The sequence below is a fragment of the Lithobates pipiens genome, unplaced genomic scaffold (assembly GCF_037356315.1).
Source record: "Lithobates pipiens isolate NorthernLeopardFrog02 unplaced genomic scaffold, aLitPip1_a1.2 Scaffold_19, whole genome shotgun sequence".
NCBI lineage: Eukaryota > Metazoa > Chordata > Amphibia > Anura > Ranidae > Lithobates > Lithobates pipiens.
Window position 1 is genome coordinate 479,989,374 of NW_027507764.1, and position 22,674 is coordinate 480,012,047.

Sequence of the window (22,674 nt, forward strand, 5' to 3'; positions counted from 1 at the left end):
CGGCTAGGCTCCCAAAAAGTCCCACATATGTGATATCCCCATACTCAGGAAAAGCAGCAGAATTTATTTTGGGGTGTCATTTCACATATGCCCATAGCATGTGTGAGCAATATATCATTTAGTGACAACTTTGTGTAAAAAAAAAAAAAAAAAATTTTTTTTTTGTCATTATTCAATCGCTTGAGGCAAAAAAATAAAATATTCAATGGGCTCAACATGCCACTTATCAATTTCCTTAGGGGGTCTACTTTCCAAAATGGGGTCATTTGGGGGGGTTTTGTACTGCCCTGCCATTTTAGCACCTCAAGAAATGAGATAGGCAGTCGTAAACTAAAAGCTGCGTAAATTCCAGAAAACGTACCTTAGTTTGTAGATGTGACAACTTTTGCGCAAACCAATAAATATACAATTATTGACTTTTTTTTTACCAAAGACATGTGGCTGAATAAATTTTGGCCTAAATGTATGACTAAAATTGAGTTTATTGGATTTTTCTAATAACAAAAAGTAGAAAATATCATTTTTTTTCAAAATTTGCGGTCTTTTTACGTTTATATCGCAAAAAATAAAAATCGCAGAGGCAATCAAATACCATCAAAAGAAAGCTCTATTTGTGGGAAGAAAAGGACGCAAATTTTGTTTGGGTACAACATTGCATGACCGCGCAATTACCAGTTAAAGCAGCGCAGTGCCAAATTGTAAAAAGACCTCTGGTCATTTACCAGCAAAATGGTCCGGTCTGAAAGTGGTTAAAGGGCTGGGAGGCGCTGGCATCAAGGGATTGAAGCTGTTCTCTGGGCACACATTTTTTTATTAAAAGAATGGGGCAAGTGCCCCAGCCTCCTTTCTATTCCTGTTTATCGGGAAGCAATGCCTGTTAACTGTGCTTGAAGCAGCATTTCCTGTGCTAATCCCAAGTGGCTATCTCTGTGCTGGGTGATGGATCAACGCAACGCCCCCACTAGTTCTTCAGGGCACACTTACATGTAAAGTGTCCAGCAGACTCCTCTTCCCATCACTGCTGGTGAATAAAGATCTTGTCATACTGACTTCAAAGAAGTATTTCTCCATCAAGAATGAAGCAAGCATAAAAAAAAAAAAAAAAAAAAAAATGGGAGATTCTCTACAGCAGGCTTCCTCAAACATGGTTCTGTGCATCTCTAGGGTTTCTCCTGAGGTTTTTCAGGGTTCATTGTGCAGTAGCAGATTTATCTACCACCTACAATTACAGTAAAAGGGGTCTTTTTTTACTGACATACAATAAAAGATGTAATCCTTAAAAAAAGCTAGGGAGGAGGTGGAATCCCTCCAAAGGGATGAAACTAAGGGAAAAATAATACTGGGAGTATGCTATAGACACCCTAACCTTAGGGAGGAGGGGGAGATGGACCTCCTATCACAATTTGTATTCGCAGCAAGGATGGGAAGTGTTATCATAATGGGGGATTTTAATTATCCAGACATAGACTGGGCGGAGGGAACCATGCATTTGTCTAAGGCTCACCAGTTCCTAAATGTCTTGCAGGACAATTTCATGGGTCACATGGTAGACGCACCAACTAGAAATAAAGCGTTACTAGATCTACTGATTACCAACAATACAGACCTGATCACGGAAGTGGAAATACGGGGCAATTTAGGAAACCGTGATCACAGATCAATTGGCTTCAGTATATATCACACAAATAGGAAACATACGTGGAATACAAAGACACTGCATTTTAAAAGAGCCAACTTCCCTAAACTACTAACCTTGCTAGAAGGCATAAATTGGGATAAAATCTTAGGAACAAAGAACATGGAGGAGAGATGGCTTTGCTTTAAGAGCATATTAAATAAGGGCATTAGCCAGTGCATTCCATTGGGTAATAAATTTAAAAGAGCGAACAAAAGTCCGGATGGCTTAACTCCAATGTAAAAATGCATATAAAAGCAAAGGAGAAGGCCTTCAAAAATGCAAGGTTGAGGGATCATCATCAGCATTCAGACTTTATAAAGAATGCAACAAAAAATGTAATTGTGCAGTTAGAACACAAAAGACACATAGCGCAAAAAAAAAAAAATCACAAGAAATTCTTTAAGTATGTAAAGAGTAAATAAGGGAGGACAGCCCATATTGGCCTCATAAAGAATGAGGAAGGACATCTGGTTACAAAGGATGGGGAGATGGCCAAGGTATTGAATTTATTCTTGTCCTCAGTCTTAACGAGGGAATCGGGGGGCTTTAGTAACCAAAACTGCAGTGTTTATCCTCATGACACATCACAGGAAGCACCCTCATGGCTAACAGAGGACAGCATTAGAATTAGACTTGGGAAACTTAACATTAATAAATCACCGGGACCAGATGGCTTGCACCCGAGGGTACTGGGAAACTCAGTCAAGTAATTGCCAGACCATTGTTTCAAATTTTTACTGACAGTCTACTGACTGGAATGGTACCAGCGGATTGTAGAAAAACCAATGTAGCACCAATATTTAAAAAGGACCCAAAACCCTGTGAATTACAGACCAGATAGCCTAACATCAATAGTATGCAAGCTCTTGGAGGGGATGATAAGGGACTATATACAAGATTTTAGTAATGAAAAGGTATCATTAGCAGTAATCAGCATGGATTCATGAAGAATTGTTCTTGCCAGACCAATATATTAACCTTCTATGAGGATTTGAGTTGCCAACTAAATAAAGGAAGGCCAGTAGATGTGGTGTATCTGGATTTTGCAAAAGCATTTGACACAGTTCCCCATAAATGTTTACTGTACAAAATAAGGTCCATTGGCATGGACCATACCGTATCAGACCGTACATGGATTGAAACCTGACTACAAGGTGGCGTTCAGAGGGTAGTGGTAAATAGGGGAATACTCAGAATGGTCAGGGGTGGGTAGTGGGGTCTCACAGGGTTCTGTGCTGGGACCAATCCTATTTAATTTGTTCATAAACGACTTGGAGGATGGGGTAAACGGTTCCATCTCTGTATTTACTAATGATACTAAGCTAAGCAGGGCACTAACTTCTCTGCAGGATGTGAAAACCTTGCAAGAAGAGCTGAACAAATTAATGGGGCGGGCAACTACATGGAAAATGAGGTTTAGTGTAGAAAAATGTAAAATAATGCATTTGGGTGGCAAAAATATGAATGCAATCTACTCACTATGGGGAGAACCTCTGGGGGAATCTAGGATGAAAAAGGACCTGGGGGTCCTAGTAGATGATCAGTAATGGCATGCAATGCCAAGCTGCTGCTAACAAAGCAAAGAGAATATCGGGATGCATTAAAAAAAGGATTAACTCCAGGATTAAAGAGAGAATTCTCCCGCTCTACAAGACTCTGGTCCGGCCGCACCTAGAGTATGCTGTCCAGTTTTGGGCACCAGTCCTCAGGAAGGATGTACTGGAAATGGAGCAAGTACAAAGAAGGGCAACAAAGCTAATAAAGGGTCTGGAGGATATTAGTTATGAGGAAAGGTTGCGAGCACTGAACTTATTCTCTCTGGAGAAGAGATGCTTGAGAGGGGATCTGATTTCAATTTACAAATACCGTACTGTTGACCCCACAATAGGAATAAAACTTTTTCATGGAAGGTAGTTTACCAAGACATGCGGCCACTTATTAAAATTAGAAGAAAAGAGGTTTAACCATAAACTACGTAGAGGGGTCTTTACTGTTAGAGTGGCAAGGATGTGGAATCTTCCACAGGTGGTGGTCTCAGCAGAGGACATCGATAGTTTCAAAAAACTATTATGTCTTTTACACACGGTCGGACATTCCGACAACAAAATCCGTCGGATTTTTTCAGACGGATTTTGTCCTAAACTAGTGTTGCATACACACGGACGGACAAAGCTGTCGGAAAATCAGATAGTTCGGAACGTGATGGCGCTCGTTACGACGGGACTACATAAAGGCTAGTAGCCAATAGCTTTGGTCTCATAATTTGGTCTGCGCATTAGTGGCACTTTGTCCGATCGAAATTCTGAAAAGTCTGATAGAGCCCACACACGATCGGATTTTCCAACAATATAATCCGATCGGACCTTTTCCGTCGGTATTTCCGACCATGTGTACAAGGCATTAAATAAGCACCTGAACGACCATAACATACAGGGATATACAGTATAAGGTAATACTGACATATAATCACACACATAGGTTGGACTTGACCTACTATGTAGGCATTTACTTCTTCACTGACTGCAAATTTAAGGATTACTTCTTCACTGACCGTTCGTGTAGGGGAACAGTTCTTTTCTGACCACCAGTGTAAGAGGACACTACAGTTTTCATGATGTGTTTCCTTGATAGCTACCTAATATTACTATTCTCTTTTATATTAAGATTTTTGTCTTGTATAGCAGGCGAATGTTGTAAGATGACCCCCCCCCCCCCCTCCTTTTCTTTCTTTTATTTAAAAATCTCTACAAATTACTGATCATGCTCATGTATCAATAGGACTTCCTGGAGCCTAAAAATTAGTTCTGCTAGAGCAGTGGTTCTCAACCTTTTTTTTTTTAAGACAAGGGCTCAGTAAATTCTTAAAAAACCTTCCATGCTCCAACAGTAAAGAATAATGCTGGAAGGCTCTGGGTGGGGATTGGTGTCACTTTCAGGGGATAAGAGTTGTGGAGTGGGTTAGGGGACTCTGCAGTAGACTTGGTTGCCCTGTAGGGGATGAGGTTTCTGAAGGGGGCTGGGGAGCATTGTGGGGGATTGGGGGGGGTACTGTGAAAGCTTTGGGCTCTTGGGAGCATGAGTGCACGGTGGGTCACTATGGGAGCTGGGAGGTATTGTGGGATGTTAAGGGCTCTGTTGCTGCTTGAATCCTGGGGGAGGGGAGGCCATGGCTCAATGGTTGGGAACCACTGCTCTAAGGTACATAGGTTGAGAAAGGTTGCTTTAGAGCAATGGTCTCAAAACTGCGGCTCGGGCTGGAGGCCCTTATTAGCTTGCCCTTATTCACCCCTTTGGGCACTATTCCTCCCACTGGCATGAACATTGGGGCATTTCTCCTCCCACTGACACCAACAATGGGGCACTATTCCTTCCCTGATACCAACAGGGGGGGGGGGGCACTATTCTTCCCAGTAAAACCAATGACATGGCATTGTTTACTCCCATTAATGCCAGGGCTTTTTCTACTCGGAGTGGCCACAGTTGACAACCATACTAACCTATACTTCAATGTAGTTGCACAGATTTGAGTCCAAGACATTTATTCAATGGTATGTGAAAACCAGTGACCCCATTCTAGTTGGTCATTGTGTGAGTGCATGTTTCTTTTTCTGACAGTCCTGTATTATTAATGACATAAAGTGGTTGGACATTTCCTGCATCATGATGGGTACCTCCAGCTCTCAGAAGCCTCGTTAACATGCAACAACATTTATTTTTATTTTTTTCTGAAATACTTTTTTCTGCATTTTGGGTAGCGTAAGGGAGGGCTTTATAACCGCTGTCGGTTTTCTTTGCCCTCTGTGTCCCATAGGGGAGATTTTCCTTCACTTCCTATTGTGTAGCCAAAACAGAAAGTGAGGGGAAACCCTTCCAAAGTAAGGGAATCCCTTTGTGACACCAGGATCATCAGAACTAGTGTCCCCTTTGGAAAATGTCCCCTCTATGTTCTGATGTCAACCCAAAAATTGGGATTTTCTTTCACTTTTTTGTAATAGTGGTAAATAGGACAAATATAGAGAGAGTGAATCTCCCTAACAGGGACACATGCAGCAATAAAGAATGTCAAGTGGTCTAACCCCTCTCTCCTCTATCCAAAACAAAAAAAATAAAAAATAAGAATTAAAAAAATAACTAAAAGTTTTGCCTTTTAGTTAGTTATACTTTAAATTAAATCTTAATGCATTCTATGCGTTAAGGTGAAAAACGTTCTGTGCTGCAGCTCCCCCCAGACCCGCCTTTTTCTTGGCTGAGCCCGATCAGATCCAGTGATGTGCACAAGCGTAGTGGGTCCAGCCAATGTCTCTCTCCTCATTGGACAGATTGATAACAGCAGAAGCCATTGACTCCCACTGCTGTCAATCAAGCGGGGGGCGGGCAGAATAATGCTATCGATGAAGAGGGGCCTAGAGTGCCGACGGGGTACCCCTAAAGAAGAGGATTGGGGCTTTTCTGTGCAAAACAATTGCACAGAGCAGGTAAGTATAAGCGTGTTATTTGATTATTTTATTTAATTTTTTTTATATAACAATAACAGTTTACAGACACTTTCATTTTATCTGAATGTGCAGCAGCTCACAAACTGACAGCGGGTAGGTCTTATGCCGTGGTTTAGTGTTCAGCCTCTTGCATAAAAAATTGTCTACCTGACTACTTTCCTGCTTGTGTGTGTGTGTGTATATAAATCATGTGCGTTTTAAAAACTTTTTTTTTTTTTTGGCAGAAAAAACATGTTCCAATTTGCCAAAAAGCAGCCATTAAAAAAAGAAAAACATTTGACTCCAGCAGACAGCGAGCCGAGGGAACAGAAATTTCAGTTGTCAAACCAATAAAACCAAGGGTAAGTGACTTCACATTGGAATTAATGTATCCAAACCCACAACCAAAAAGTAACATATTGCAGCTTACTTACCTTTTTTAGATGTGGTGTCTGCGTTTCGCTTTCATTTTTTTTTTTTTTCTTCGTTTTCTTTCCTTTATTTTCACCTGGTGATTCTGTCCGTAATACACTTTCTGATTTAGGATGATAACACTCACTTACTATACTATATGTTTTGGAAGTGCTGTCACCCTAGGACAGGAAGTGTGAGCCCTTGTACACACGGTCGGAGAATCTGTCGGAATGAGTCTTATCGGACCGTGTCGTCAGATAATCCGACTGTGTGTGGTATGCATCGGACTGATTCCGTCCGAATCTCCGTCCGACCCAATTTTCCAACATGTTGGAAATATTTCCCGACCAACTGGGCCGGACGGACCTAATCCGATCATGTGTAGAGCATTTTGTTTGGACCAAGTGCCTTGCATGCTCAGATCAAATTCCTACATCAAAGCTATTGGCTACTAGCCTGAATGTAGTCCCATCGTAAAGAAATTACGTCATCACGTTCTGAAAGATCAGATTTTTTGCCAACTTGGCCCAACCGTGTGTATGCAACAGTTTCGGACACAATCCGTCAGACTAAATCCGACGGGCAAAATCCGACGGATTTGGTTGGCAAAATCTCCGACCGTGTGTACGTGGGCTTAGGGCTACATAACACTTCCTCAACTCCATAGCATAAGGAGCGGTGTTTCTTAACTCAGAGGTGAACTAGGAAGGGTTAAACCCTAAGCTTACATTTAAAAATATCAGCACAAGGGATATTAGATGTGTGTTCCTTGTGCTTCTGTGTCCTGGTTTAGCAGAAATTGTCCTTCTCTGATGCCTCCGCTCCCACAGCAGCAATCTTTTGAGGGAGCTCTAAAAAGTACTCTTTAAGAGTGCCCGACTATGACTGCCTATTCCTCCCATCTCCTCCATTCATTCACAGCTTTTATGAATGGAGGATGGATAGATTGAATGAATGAATTAATGAAATAATTTGTATAGTGCACAACGCTAACTGAATCGCCTCAAGGCGCTGTAATGAGCTTTGTTGTCCAGCTTCTAGAAGAGGAAGGTCTTGAGTTTTTTCCTGAAGACCTGGTGGTTTTCTTCCAAGCGGATGTTGGTTGGTAGAGCGTTCCATAGCCGTGGTCCTTGGACAGCGAATCTCCGTTCCCCCTTTGATTTGTACCGGGATTTGGGAACGAGGAGGAGGTTTTTGTTAGATGATTGAAGACTGTGGTTGGGTGTGTAGTGTTTTATTTTCTAAAGTAGGTATTGAGGAGCGTCTCCATGCATGCATTTGTGGGTGAGGCAGAGGGTCTTGAATGTGATCCAATTCTTTATGGTTAGCCAATGTAGGCTCCTCAGGGAAGGGGAGATTGATTCCTAGAGTTTTTTTCCTGTTATCAGCCATGCTGCCATGTTTTGGATAAGTTGTAAGCATGCACGTTTTTATTGGGGTAATCCTATGTAAAGGGAGTTTGCGTAGTCAAGTCGTGAATTAATGGCTGTTCCAACTACCACTGCTTTGTCATTCTTTAGGATGAAAGGGATGAGTCTGCATAGCAGGCTGAGCAGATGGTGAGAGCCACTGACTACTGCTCTTATTTGAGCATCCATTGACATTTGTGAGTCAAAAATTACCCCGAGACTCTTGGCCTTGGTCTTTGGGGAGATGGTCTGCCCAAAGATGGTGGGTGGTGTCCAGGGGGTCTTGGTTTGGGAATTATGGGTTGCGTGTAGGATAAGAAGCTCTGTTTTTGATTCGTTGAGTTTGAGGGAGTTAGTGGTCATCCAGTCTTCTATCAAAGTGTAGCAATTTTCTAGTTGTTAATGATGGTCTCTTTGTCCGGTGATACGGAAGTAAAGTTGTGTGTCGTCAGCGTACAAGTGGAAGCAGAGGTCTGATGATCTGATGATTTTGAGGAGTGGGCGGATGTATATGTTGAAGAGGACTGGCGACAAGGGCAATCCTTGAGGGACTCCGCAAGCGACTGCCCGGGTTTCAGAGGTGAATTCTCCTAGTTTCACTGTCTGTGACCGATTTCCTAGGAAGGACGTGAACCATTGAAGATCCGAGCCTGTGACTCCTGCTACTTCTGTGAGGAGGATGAGTAGAGTATTGTGGTCTACTGTATCAAACGCTGCACTGAGGTCCAACAGTACCAGGCGACATGATTCTCTGTCATCTGCTGCTTTGAGGGCGTCGTCCCATATCTTGAGGAGTGCTGTTTCTGCTCCATGGCCCGGGCGGAAGCCTGATTGCAGCGGGTCCAGGAGTTTGTGTGTATCCAGGTGGTGTTGTATCTGTTGTACTACCGTTTTCTCCATGATCTTGGAAAAAGGGTTTTGAGGCTTGTTATCGGCCTACTGTTGTTTGGGTCCTGAGGGTCGAGGTTAGGTTTCTTTAGCAGAGGTTTGACGATGCCTTGTTTGAGGGATCCCGGAACAATCCCTTCTTTAAAGGATTTATGAAGGAGATTATTGAAAGGTCCATCTCCTCCTACATTTGTGGTATTTGAGGTAATATACAAATACCATACTGGTGACTCAACAATAGGGATACAACTTTTTCACAGAAGTGAGTTTAATAAAACATGTGACCACTCATTAAAATTAGAAGAAAAGAGGTTTAACCTTAAACGACATAGAGGGTTCTTTACTGTAAGAGCGGCAAGGATGTGGAATTCAGGCGGTGGTCTCAGCGAGGAGCATCAATAGTTTCAAGAAACTATTAGATAAGCACCCTAACGACCACAACATACAGGGATATACAATGTAATACTGATATATAATCACACACATAGGTTGGACTTGATTTGACCTCACCTACTATGTAACTATGTAATAACCCTTGTGCTGATTTTTTTTAATTGTGTGTGTGTGTGTGTGTGTATATATATATATATATATATATATATATATATATATATATATATATATATATATATATATATATATATATATATATATATATATATATATATATATAATATATAAAAATATATATTACACCAATCGGCCATAATATCATGACCACTGACAGGTATAGTGAATAATATTGATTGTCTTGTTACAATGGCATCTGAAAGTGGGAGGAATATATTAGGCAGCCAGTAAACATGTTTTCCCTGAAGTTTATGTGCTGAAAGCAGATAAAATGGGCAAGTGTAAGGATTTAAGGGACTTTGACAAGAGCCAAATTGTAATGGCTAGATGACTGGTTCTGAGCAACTCCAAACCTGCAGCTCTTGGCCACAAGGTCAGGCAGCCAAGGCTCATTGATGCACGCAGGGAGGGAAGATTGGCCTATATAGTCTATTCCAGTATTTCTCAACTCCGGTCCTCAAGGCGCCCCAACAGGTCATGTTTCCAGGCTTTCCATCATTTTGCACAGGTGATCAGTTTCACTTGACTTAGTAATTACCAGAGCAGTTTCATCTGAAGGAAATCCTGAAAACTTGACCTGTTGGGGTGCCTTGAGGACCGGAGTTGAGAAACACTGGTCTATTCCAATAGAAGAGGTACTGCAGCTCAAATTGCTAAAAAAGTTAATGCTGGTTCAGATAGAAAGGTGTCAGAACACAATGTGCATGGCTGTTTGTTGTGTATGGGGCTGCATAGCCGCAGACCGGTCAGGCTGCCCATGCTGACCCATGTCCACAACCAGAAGCACCTACAATGGGCATGTGATCATCAGAACTGGATCATGAAGCAACAAAAAAAAAGAAAGTGGCCTGGTCTGAATCACATTTTCTTTAAATGTACATAGCTGGGGGCGTGTGTGTCGCTTACCTGAGGAAGAGATGGCACCCAGGGTGTACCATAGGAAGAAGGCAAGCTGGCAGAGGCAGTGTGATGCTTTTCTAGTGGAGTCCCACTGGGTCTCGATGAGTCTTCATAGTGGATGTCTTGATGGGTCAGGGCTGTTTTGGTGGCAAAAGGGGACCTACTGATAATGTTATGGTGGTAGTCATAATGTTATGGCTGATCAGGGAGTTATGTTGCTTGGATGTGTTTTACCAGATTGTAGTTAATGAAGTGCTCAGGTTTTATTGCATTCATTGTTTAGTTGCATCTAATGTTGGATTGCCACATATTTTTAACAAGGGTTTGTCTGAATACCAACCACTACTGTTAGAATTTTCAGTTTTACAAATTTAATGGTAAAATACTTTTATTATAACCTTATGTAAATCCACACTAGATAAAAAGTAAATACGAATTAAAGACCACTCCTAGCACAGGTCAACAGATACCAACCTACTCCAAATATTTCATTCAAAATTCAGAGCTTATCAAAAACACTCAAAACAATTAATTGAATACACAAATTGACTACAAAAAAAATAAGTAAATAACAACATACTTTTATTAACATGTTGGCTTTGGATTTCGATGGAATTGTTATGTTGCCATTCAGCTGCACCATTTAGACTGTGTATCATGTTGGATATAGCAGCGCTGTCAAATTGTATTTCAGCCAGAACCTCCAAAGAAGGCATCCAACTGGAGGAGGAAGCATGAAGACTTCATTGCTACTATTCGAGCTGCTAAAGGACTCGACAAAATCATAAAGGAAGGTGGAGAACTTCCACCTCCACCCCCACCTTCATATGATCCAGGTAAGAAACCCGCAGACTTTCTTCTTAGAACAGTTTACAGGCAGTCCTCAGGTTACAAACAAGATGGAGTCTGTGGGTTTGTTCTTAACACCTTCCTGCCCAGCACAATGACGGGCGGGGGATGACGCTCCCGTTCTGACTGGATGTCATATGATGTAATATGTGCCCCCAGGGGCGTGCACCACGGCGATCAGTAGGCCTATGACGTAGGCTCTTTACCATGTGATCAGCTATGTCCAATCAGCTGATCACAGCGTTACTAGGAAGTGCTGGTTATCAGTATTCCTCTAGTCATGCTTAGAGGTCGACCGATATATCGGACGATATTTGGCGGTTTTTAACTAATCGGCATAAGCCGATTGTGCTAATAAAAAAGGCCGATTATATCTTCAGCGCCACTTGCAAATGACTTCTGTAATAGAAGTCAATGCAAGTTGCCTGAACTTAATCTGTGGAGGACTTTCCTCCTCACTGGGCAGTCTGCCAAGAAAAGATCAAAGAGATGCAATGTTTTTTCTTCAATGGACTGAACTCCCTGTGTAGAGTTCTCAGTTTAACAATTTAGAGACTAATTCTGACACTTGTTGCTTACAAGTAAAAATCCTGTATTTTCTGCATTTTTTAGCAGAGACCCTAGGGAATAAAATAGCGGTTGTCGTAATATTTTATGTCACACAGTATTTACGCAGCAGTCTTTCAAATGCAATTTTCTTGGAAAAAATACAATGATTAAAGCAGTAAAGTTAGCCCATTTAGTTATTACCTGTTTTTGTGTATTTAATATATATATATATATATATATATATATATTTTTTTTTATCTAAATGATACATACAAGTGAACTGATTGGAGGTTGGTTTTGTTTAATAAATGTTTAAATGTAAGAAATTTTCTGTATCACTGAAGGCTGCTTTTGACAGTGTTGACAGTAAAATGCTGCTAGTTTTAGCGGCGCTATTCGGCTGCTAGCAGGGCACTTATAACCCAGCCACTGGCCGAGGAAGGGGTTAAATGTGCCCATGAAGCGCCGCTGCCAAATCGCATTGCAGGCACTTCGGCAGCGGTGCCCATTAATTTCAATGGGCAGGAGTGGTGGAGGAGCGGTGTACACCGCTCCAAAGATGCTGCTTGCAGGACTTTTTTTTTTAACATCCTGCCAGCGCATCGCCTCAGTGTTAAACCACTCAGACTTTCACACAGACTGCAGGGGAGCTGTTTTGCAGGTACTTTACAGGCACTATTTTTAGCCCAAAAGCTAGATTAGATTTTATGAGATGAAGGGAAAAAAATTAAAAATAAATCGGCCTAACATATCGGCCCCAAAAAATTGGCATCATATATCGGCCATTTGCCGCAGCGATTTCTAAATATCGTCATTGGCCAGAGAAAAACCCGTATCGGTTGACCTCTAGTCATGCTGCCAAGTCATGAGTAGAGGAGAGCCGATAAGCGTCTCTCCTGACCGGGGGGGGGGGGGGGGTCTGCACTGATAATCAGTGCAGTGATTATCAGTGTAGCCCCATCATCAATTCCCACCAGTGATGCCCATCAGTGCTGCCTATTGGTGCCCATCAGTGCTGCCTATTGGTGCCCATCAGTGCTGCCTATTGGTGCCCATCACTGCTGCATATTGGTGCCCATCACTGCTGCATATTGGTGCCCATCACTGCTGCATATTAGTGTGTCCTCATCAGTACCTATCAGTGCCACCTCATCAGTACCCATCAGTGAAGGAGAAAACGTCCTTATTTACAAAATTGTTTTACAGAAACAAAGGAAAACTTAAAAAAAATAAAAAAGCAAAAAATAAAAAACCCCAGTTTTGATTAAATACCACCAAAATCTTTATCTGTCTCAATAAAATTGTAAGAATTTAGTTTGGGTATAGCGTTAAATGATGGCGCAATTGGCCAGGGCAGGAAAGGGGTGAAAGTGGCCAGTACTGAAGTGGTTAAGTTGAATTTGTATGTAAGTTGGAACAGGTCAATTTTTAGGTGTAACTCCGGCCAAAAAAAAACATTTTTAAATTTTTTGGGATATCATAGGGAAGGGTAAAAATGTTGGGTTGTTGTGGATACAAGGATTGGTGATAAAGCTTTAGGCCCCTTTCACACTGAGGCACTTTGCAGGCGCTAAGGTGCTAAAAATAGCGCCTGCAAAGAACCCTGAAAGACCCGCTCCGTGCACTCCAATGTGAAAGCCCCGAGGGCTTTCACACTGGAGCGGTGTGCTTGCAGGACGGTCAAAAAAAGTCCTGCAAGCCACATCTTTGGAGCTCTGTAGGAGCGGTGTATTTACCGTTCCTAAAGCGCCCCTTCCCATTGAAAAAAATGGGGCAGCGTTCCAAACCCGCCTGCAAAGCGGCAATTTGCGGCGCTTTGCCTGCGGTTTTTACCCTTTTGCAGGCAATTTTAACCCCCGCTAGCGGCCGATCAGCACCGCTAAAACGACGGTAAAGCGCCGCTAAATATAGCGGCGCTTTACCGTCAGCGCGCTGAGCGCCCCAGTGTGGAAGGGGCCTAAGTGCAGACACCTTTTTCCCATGATAACTCTAATGCCACGTACACACAAGTGGAATTTCCGACAGAGAGTCCGACGGGAGCTTTTCATCGTATTTTCCGACCGTGTGTGACCCATCTGACTTTTTCCGTTGAAAATTCAGACGGACTTAGAACATGTTCTCTATGCTTTTCCGATGGAAAAAAATCCTATTGGGGAAAACCGCTCCTCTGTATGCTTTTTTTTCCGACGCACCAAAAATGACGCATGCTCTGAAACAAGTACGAGATGGAAGCTATTGGCTACTGGCTGTTGAACTTCCATTTTCTAGACTCGTCATACGTCACCATGTTCTTGACGTTCAGACTTTGGTGTGATCGTGTGTACGCAAGACAGCTTGAGCGGAATTCTGTCGGAACTCCGTCGGAAAAACCTTCAGAGTTTATTCCGACTGCAAAACCCTTCCTAGGGGTAGATTTCCTCTCGCTTCCTGTTGTCTCCCTCCGTTTGTAAGTAGGAGTCGCTTGTAAGTCAGATATATGTAACTGGGGGACTGCATGTAGTGATACAGCAGTAAAAGTTGTCCTTTAAATCTGGTTCCTATGGAATTGCTCATGTCAATATGATTTGCTCTATTTTATTAAGCATGCTTCTGTGTAGCTTAAAGAAATGTTTGCAACTTGTTCCCTTAAATTGGTCTTCTCCACCTTAATGGTACTAACCTTCTATATAATGTGTATTTTATTGGAAGAATCTGTGTGAGTTTCTTGTTTTTACTTAAATCTGAGCTCCACCCAAAATGGGAAAGCTCCACCTATTTGTCTCCTTCTTGGGGGGAGCGGGTACCTGGTTTTGACAGGTACCCACTCCCACTTCTGGCTGACTTTGCTGCGGCAAAGTCATCCGGAAGTTTGGCCTCCCTCCTTCCCCTACCACTGGGCCGTTCACAAAGTGCAGCTCGCTTTGCACATGCGCAGTAGGGAACCGGCTGTGAAGCCACAAGGCTTCACTGCCGGGGCTTCCCTTAACCAAGATGGCGGCGGACGATTTGAACAATTGGCTGAGGTGACGACACCAAATATTAAAAGCCAGCAGCTACAGTATTTGTAGCTGCTGACTTATTTTTTCTGAAGGAGCCTGGAGCTTCTCTTTTTAAGACAATCTTTTAATAGAAACTGACATTGCATTTTTTATTTTTTTTGGTTATTTGATCTAGATTATGTCCAGTGCCCATACTGTCAGAGGAGGTTTAATGAGAACGCGGCTGACAGGCACATCGGCTTCTGCAAAGAACAAGCTGCTCGCATAACCAATAAAGGCAAATTAGGTGGAGATACGAAAGCAAAAGCGATTCCACGCTCTCAGGTAATTCAATTTTGTGTTTGAGTTTGAAAAAACAGGCTGCAGTGTCATTGTCCTGTCTTCTTGCCGCATGCATCTCTATGGTCACTTTAGATTGTAACTTCTTCATGACCAGAGGATATTGAAACCTAGATACCCAAGCCAAATTTTGTAGTGTTAACTTGACAATGACTGTATTCATTTTAATATATGTTTAAAGTGGAACTTTAGTCAGAAATGTGTCCTGCTAGATTACTTCAGGCTGGTATAGCTATGTAAAACATTAAAAATAAGGGTCGATTCTGCTTAAAATCCAGTAATGCACTCTCTCTATTCTGCACATGCTCATTTTCTTTCTATTATCGGCACTGTGCTTCAAATCAGAGCCACTAGAGGCGATTTAGCTGGCATCTTTAGGCCTCATGTACACTGCTGCTGGTAAACAGACATTTAGGAGCAGTTGGGCGTTTCTTTCAGCTGCCCCTGAACTCTCCTCTATGTTATCTTACCAATACATATACACGGGTTCGTTTATATTCATTTCTAGGCAGTTGCGTTTAGAGGCATTTTTGGAACCCAAAAAAATGCGTTCGGAAGCTGAGTTTAGAGGCATTTCAAATGCAGCTGTCCACATTTAGGTGTGTTTTCGTCTAGTAACGTTTTTAAAGGAAAACATTTTATCTATTACTTTTGAGCCTGGAGAATGCTAAAAACACACCAAAAACTCAATTATCACTGTATGCCAGCTTGATATACCATGTGATATTCCCCTCATCAGCCAATTATGCTGTACAATACACAACTTGCATTACTTGATGCTGAAGTTGAATAGAAATTTCACTCACCCGTCAACCATTGAGAATTTAAGCTGATGACTCCCACATTGAGCTTCAGACCCTAATGTCTGGCAGTTTACATTTCTTGACTAGTCTAACCTTTTCCAAGAGAACCTCAATGGTGGCAGTTGACATGCATGTAAAATTAAAAAATTTCTCTGGGTAATTACACAGCTGAACATACATATTAGAAAAGTATCCTGTGGACATGCATTGAGCCATCAATGGATGTGCCCAGTAGCGATGAACTCTGGTCCTCTCACACAGTTGTGTATGACTTTGGAGCCTCAGCAAAAGCAACATCAGGAGCATTTCCTCACACACCCTCATCATGGGATCCATATTAACAAACCAACCAAAAAATAACAACTAGCTACAAGCACACTGCTTTCTCAGCTGCTACTCACGCTGTTCTCTCACAGAATGGCTGAAATAGTTAATAAATACTTGTTTTTAGTGCTTTCTAATCATTTGGGACAGTCTCCTGAGGTTAGCCTAATGAATAAAGTTCTGCTTCAAGGACAGCTTTTTTTTGGTACATTGTTTTATTTAAAATCATACTCTATTTTTTTCTTTATGAAATGTTTAATACCTTTTCAATACTGTAACTGTATCTGACAATTACAAGCGTTAAACATATTGCTTTGTAGATCCCATTGCAGCCTGAAAGTTCATTTGCACACTGAAAGCTATTATTTTCTGCGCGTGATCACTATTTCATGACTGACATAGTGATCACCTGATCAAGAACCACTCTCATTGGTTCTCATTTGTCAATGCAGGACCAAAGCTGTCATTGATCTCTGGTATTAGGAATCACCAGCTGCTGGTTTCCAAAGGGGAAAGTTTACAACATAATGATTATTTACACAGTAAAGACAGCAAGGGCTTCAATCGATTGTACTGCTTCCCAGTTCACATTGGACACAGCTCCATAAAACATACAGCACAGTATCCAAAATGGTAAACCATACATCTTTCTACTGGCCAGCTAGGCCATTGCCAGTTAACTTGACAGTATGAGGCTGATTACTAAAAGATTAACAATGTTCACATAATAAATTTGTGTGAGGTTTCAGTTCAGTTTTCCAGTTGTGTGAAAAACAAATCCATGTTGACTTATTTCATCTGCACATTGTTGGATAGTTGAAGTGAATATTCATACAATGTAATGTGTGAACATTCTCAATGTCTTTAGTAAATCGGCTTCAGCCCGGGTTCACACTACTGTGGTGCGGGGCATCGCATGTAATTTGTACAGGAATCGCAGCACATTCCTTTGCAAATTACATGTGGTCTCTCTGGGGTGCCATTGGAGCCATGGATTTGTATGATTCAAATCGCACTGCATTTGCACCAAACTGGTGTAAGTTTTTTTTTCTCATTCGTACCAGAATCGGATCGCATTGATGTTCACACCCATGCAATCCGATTCTACAAATTGCATTGTTTTGCAAACCGATTGCTGTGTGTTGTTAACTTAACAAACGGTTTGCGTTAATGGGTTGAGATTTAGATGCGGAGCCCTAGTGTGAACCCAGGCCCGGGGTCCACGCATACTGGGCTTAAAAAAAACACCAGTTATTTTTGCAGAAAAAAACTTGCGTAGGGCGTTTTTGTACAGGCATTTAGAACTGCCTGAAAACTGCTTTAAAAAATGCAAGACAGAAGGTTTTTTTTTTCTGCCTCTAAACATTCTAATGTGCACGGACACATAGAATAACATTGAGATGCTTCTACAGGCAAAACTCTAAACTCCAGTGTGCATTGACCCTAAATGTTTTTAGCAAGTAGGCACAAATTGGATCAGTGATAGGAAAGTCATGAGCAAAAACATAAAGTCTCCATTGCTATAGACAGAAGAACCACTTTACTTTTAGACCTCATGTATGCTGTGGTGTGAGATCCGTGGCACTTTCAGGAGCCCGGGGTGCTGCATACAGCTACTATTTTAAGTGAATGGCTGTTCTCGGGTAGACACGTCAATGTGTAGAACATGCACATACAGTGCACACAAACAAGGTGGATGGAGAAATCTCCCTATTAGGACATTATATTCCGAAAACGGGACCCAGCTCTGTCAGAGTACACTGATTTTCTGCTGCACTTGATTAGCCACAATGTGTTACATTGAGTCTTAATAATCAGGGGCGTACCTACAGGGGTTGCAAAGGTCCCAATTGTGACCTGGTGCCTTGCTTCAGGGGGCCCGTGCAGCTCCCCTATATACCTGCATATGAGAGGCATTCAGCAACTGCAGGAGGAAATGGAGGGCATCAGTTCCTCTATATGCCACCTCTCCTATCCAGGCCCTGCTGCCAGGTTTGTGTGAGTGCGCTGTCCAGCCTGTCATGGCCGCACCTCAGGAGCTTCAGCACTGACTCCCCACTATATTCTGCATTCATCCAGAGCCTGAAATCCATAGTGCTCAGTACACTGCCCCGAAGCAAGCGGAGCAGGGGGGGCAGAGGGAGGCCATGATAGTCCAGAAATGTGGGAGAGGAACTGACAGGGGCTGCCATTGCCAGGACAGTGACAGCATGAAGGAGGCAGGTATGTTAATAGTAACCCCACCCCATGTTCCTAAACCTGCCCCATCCTCCTGTCCCTGAGCCATATAGCGGTCACTGGCAGGGGAAAAGAGGACCTGTCATGCTGGGAGGGTATTATAAACTGGTAATCCCACTCGCCCTCCTGCCTCTAAACAAGTCAGTGGGAGGGGTAAATAGGACCTGTCATGGGGGGATGTAATTAAAGACTGGTAATCCTACCCCCCTGTCACTGAGCCCACCCTCCTGCCCCTGAGCCTTACATCAGTCTGTGGGAGGGGTAGAGAAGACCTGTCATTGGACATTCACATCAGTCCCTGCCCTCAAGGAGCTTACAATCTAAGGTCCCTAACCCTCATTACTACATGCACATACTAGGGTCAATTTAGACAATAGCCAGTTAAGCTACAAGCATGTCTTTGGAGTGTGGGAGAAAACCAGAGTACCTGGAGGAAACTCCAGGCAGGTAACGTGATTGGGATTAGAAACAATGGCGCTAATGCTGCTAGGTGAAAGTGCTAACCACTTAGCCACTGTAAGAATATTTTTTGTCTGAGATGTTCAGAAAGGTTCTGTTAGCTTCAGCTCTATCCTGACACATACTGTACTCTTTTAAAATTAATTACACTTTTTGAAGAAGATTCTACACTTTTCACAAGTGAATTTTTCAGCTATGTAAATATTGATAACAAGCTGCTTACATAACCAATAATCACTCTTATTCCATAATGTTTACATCAGCCCTCGGGGCTTTCACATTGGAGACACGGGAGCGGCTCTTTCAGGGCGCTTTGCAGATGCTATTTTTGGCGCTGTAGCACCTGCAAAGCGCCCCAGGGTGAAAAGGGTCATACAGTGGCAGATCTGCTGGAGACCTGCATGGCACCAGCGATCTACAGATGGTTGGTGCAATGCTTTACAGGCTCAAAACAAGAAATAAAAAAAAAATGCATTTTTTTTTACCTGCAAATTTTTATTATTATTATTATTATTATTTATTAATTTTTTTCTAAAAAGTGAATTAATCCTTTTAAAGTTGATACCATAAATATATGTTGCACACTGCTTCCTAAAAATGCAGCATTAAGCATACAGGTGGATTTTTGTAGTTTTTTCTAAATGCTAATTAAAAAAAAAAAAACATTGTTGCCCCGTCAGTATCTTTACGTGCAAATAGATGCATACACCACAACCCCTGGTTTAAAATAAAGCTAGAAAAATGTTTATACAAATGTGTACATACATGCAAATACACACAAGCATGTTCAGATACGCACAAGTGCTATACAGCCCACCTTCAATGTTTTTCTGCCAGGAATGTCTGATATTCCTACAGTATAGCGTGCAAATGCTCTTCTTTTATGGAATGTTTCAGTGCAATATGTTTTTCAGCAAATAAATATCAATGCATCACACTTTTGAAGCTGATGGATTACCATATACACACCTATATCTGTATCTAACATACAGACTGAACGTCAGCAGTCTGTGAAACCAAAAGGCGTTAAAAAAGGCAAATTCCTCTCTAGACCTTCTCGAAAAAACAGGTTTGCCTTTAGTTAAGCTAGGTCCTAAACTTTTTTGTGCCATTGGTGATTTTCCCCTACCAGGTTTGTTAGAAAGGAGTGCTGGGCTTTAAGTGACTTCATCTACCCATTGTTCTCTTTGTAGGCGTACTGTCGGTACGTACTTACCAATTGTGTGTAACTATTTCTTTCAGGTCAAGCCCCCTGCTCTTATGAAGACGAATTCCCCTGCGTCTGTGTCCTCAACAAATTCTCGTTTGCCACAACCTCCTAATATTGGCAAACTTGCTTCAGGTATGAATACTATGCATACAAATTACCAGCATGACAGTGATACATGGAGAAATATTAGCGCAGTTCCTTATTGGTTCTCATTCAGTAAATCAGAACATTTCAGTTCAGGACGTTGGGAGTGCTAGGTCTTGCTGTCGACATGTGGTCATTAGGTTGCTATGAATAATTTGGGACAATTTATTTGATTCAATGCTCTGAACTTTAGATCTAGAACCACCAGAGGGTAGACCTCCACTCTTATAGGCTAAAGTACCTAGGCCATTGCATTGTATGGTTGTGATTTGCCAAAACTGGATAGTGCATAATCTGGTGAAGCTCTGCATAGAAACCAATCCGCCTCCATTTTTTTTTATTTTTTTGGCAAAACTTAAAGTGGTTGTAAAGCCACAAGGTTTTTTACCTTTTGTATGCATAAAGGTAAAAAAAAAAAAACTGTGTTTTTAGCACTTTTACAACTTTGTCTTAAAGAAAAGACAACACTGCACCACTCAATTTTGGATAATTTTTTTTTTCTTACTTGCCTTTTATGAAGTACCTTGTGTACTATGTTCCAGTCTTGCTGCGGCCCAGTGCATCACGTCCTCTTCTCCCCCGCTGCTTTCTGGGACCTATGTGTGTCCCAGAGGATGACGGGGCCACGCAGGAAGACTTGCGCAACTCGCGCATGTGCAGTAGGAAACCAGCGGTGAAGCCTAAAAGCTCCCCTGCTGCTTTCCTTTAGTTGGAATAATGGCGCCTGCACCCGATCCGATGGACGGAACGGCCTCGGGGGCTGACATTGTGGGCTCCCTGGACAGGTAAGTGCCCTTATTAAAAAAAAGTCAGCAGCTACAGTGTTTGTATCTGCTGACTGTTAAAAAAAAAAAAAAAAAAAAAATGTATTTGTGGCTGGCACACTGATTTAACTAAACTTGAAATCCGATTGTATGATGTGGGTACTGCACTTTGCACATTTCTTTTTGCATTATGAAGTAAACCAGACCTCATTACAAGTGCACAGAACACCTATGCTAAAAATAAAAAAAATAAAAATAAAAAGGGGAGACCACCTTTTAATGACTTATTTATATCTCTATCATGCTCATCCAATGACTTCATCAGTTTGTGAGCCATTGACCTGCAACGGTAAAGCATATCTAGAAGTCTGGCTTTGCCTGCTGTGTAAAGCCTCATACATATGATCGGACTTTAAACAAACTTTCCCGTGGATTTCTGTACAAAGGGCGTGGGGCGTGAACTTGTTAACATACACACGATCAGACTTTTTCAGCCAACTTTCACCAAATCACATGGTTTTTCTTTTCTTTACTGCCACCTTTGGTCAACTTCTGTATTGTTGTCTGATCTTTTGCATTGGTTCTGAGCATGCGTGTTTGTAAAATCTGATGGTTTTCTGTGCACACGATCAGACTTTGCTCCATCGGACTTATGTTGTCGAAAAGTTTGTCTGTTCGCACAGCCAACATTTGTCCATTGAAAACTGAAAAAGTTTATACGATGGAGCGTGCACACGGTTGGATTTTGCCTTAAAACAGCTAATTTGCATGTTTGTTGTCAAAAAGTCAGACCGTGTGTACGGGTCTTAAGTTGCTACAGGTTGAAGCCAGTATGACAGCCAGGCAAGACTGAGGGCCATGACAGGGGGAGAATACTCCTCCACCTACCTTTCAATGTCACAGCAGTGTTTTAAATGATTTAGTCTGGACTGTACAACATAATGTCCTCAACGTGATTGACAAACCAAGCCTTGCCAATACAGCACTGCTGTACATTCATAATATCCTGCAAATATAGACATCTAAGGATTAGTGTTTAACCACCTCAATACTGGGCATTTATACACCTTCCTGCCCAGACCAATTTTGAGCTTTCAGCGCTGTCGCACTTTGAATGACAATTGCGCGGTCATGCTACACTGTACCCAAACTAAATTTTTATCATTTTGTTCCCACAAATAGAGCTTTCTTTTGGTGGTATTTGATCACCTCTGGGATTTTTATTTTCTGCTAAACAAATAAAAAAAGACCGAAAATCTTGAAAAAAAAAAGTTTTTTTGTTTCAGTTACAAAACTTTGTAAATAAGTAAGTTTTCTCCTTCACTGATGGGCACTGACGGGGCTGCAGTGACGGGCACTGATAAGGCGGCACTGATGGGCACCGATGAGGTGGCACCAATGAAGTGGCACTGATAGGCGGCACTGATAGGTGACACTGATATGGGACACAGACACTGATAGGTGGCACTGATAGGTGGCACGGATTGGCATGGATGGGCAGCATGGATTGGCGGCACAGATGGGCATGGATAGGTGGCATGGATGGGCATGGATAGGCGACACGGATGGGCACTGATAGGCGGCTAGGATGGGCACTGATAGGTGGCTAGGATGGGCACTGATAGGCGGCATTGCAATTTAATGTTTTGTAGGGATGAATGCCAATCAGTGCCAAACAATAAT

The 22,674-nt window shown here is 42.1% G+C and overlaps 1 protein-coding gene across 2 annotated transcripts in view; it reads left to right on the top strand.

Moving 5' to 3' along the window:
• Nucleotides 1-22,674, top strand: part of ZC2HC1A (zinc finger C2HC-type containing 1A) — a 162,135-nt gene that overhangs the window by 36,550 nt on the left and 102,911 nt on the right. For both annotated transcript variants that reach the window (XM_077492915.1, XM_077492916.1), the window contains exons 3-6: nucleotides 6,399-6,515; nucleotides 11,029-11,170; nucleotides 14,886-15,034; nucleotides 20,116-20,215. In XM_077492915.1, coding sequence (XP_077349041.1) covers nucleotides 6,399-6,515; nucleotides 11,029-11,170; nucleotides 14,886-15,034; nucleotides 20,116-20,215 — 508 coding nt within the window. The remainder of the gene's footprint in view (nucleotides 1-6,398; nucleotides 6,516-11,028; nucleotides 11,171-14,885; nucleotides 15,035-20,115; nucleotides 20,216-22,674) is intronic.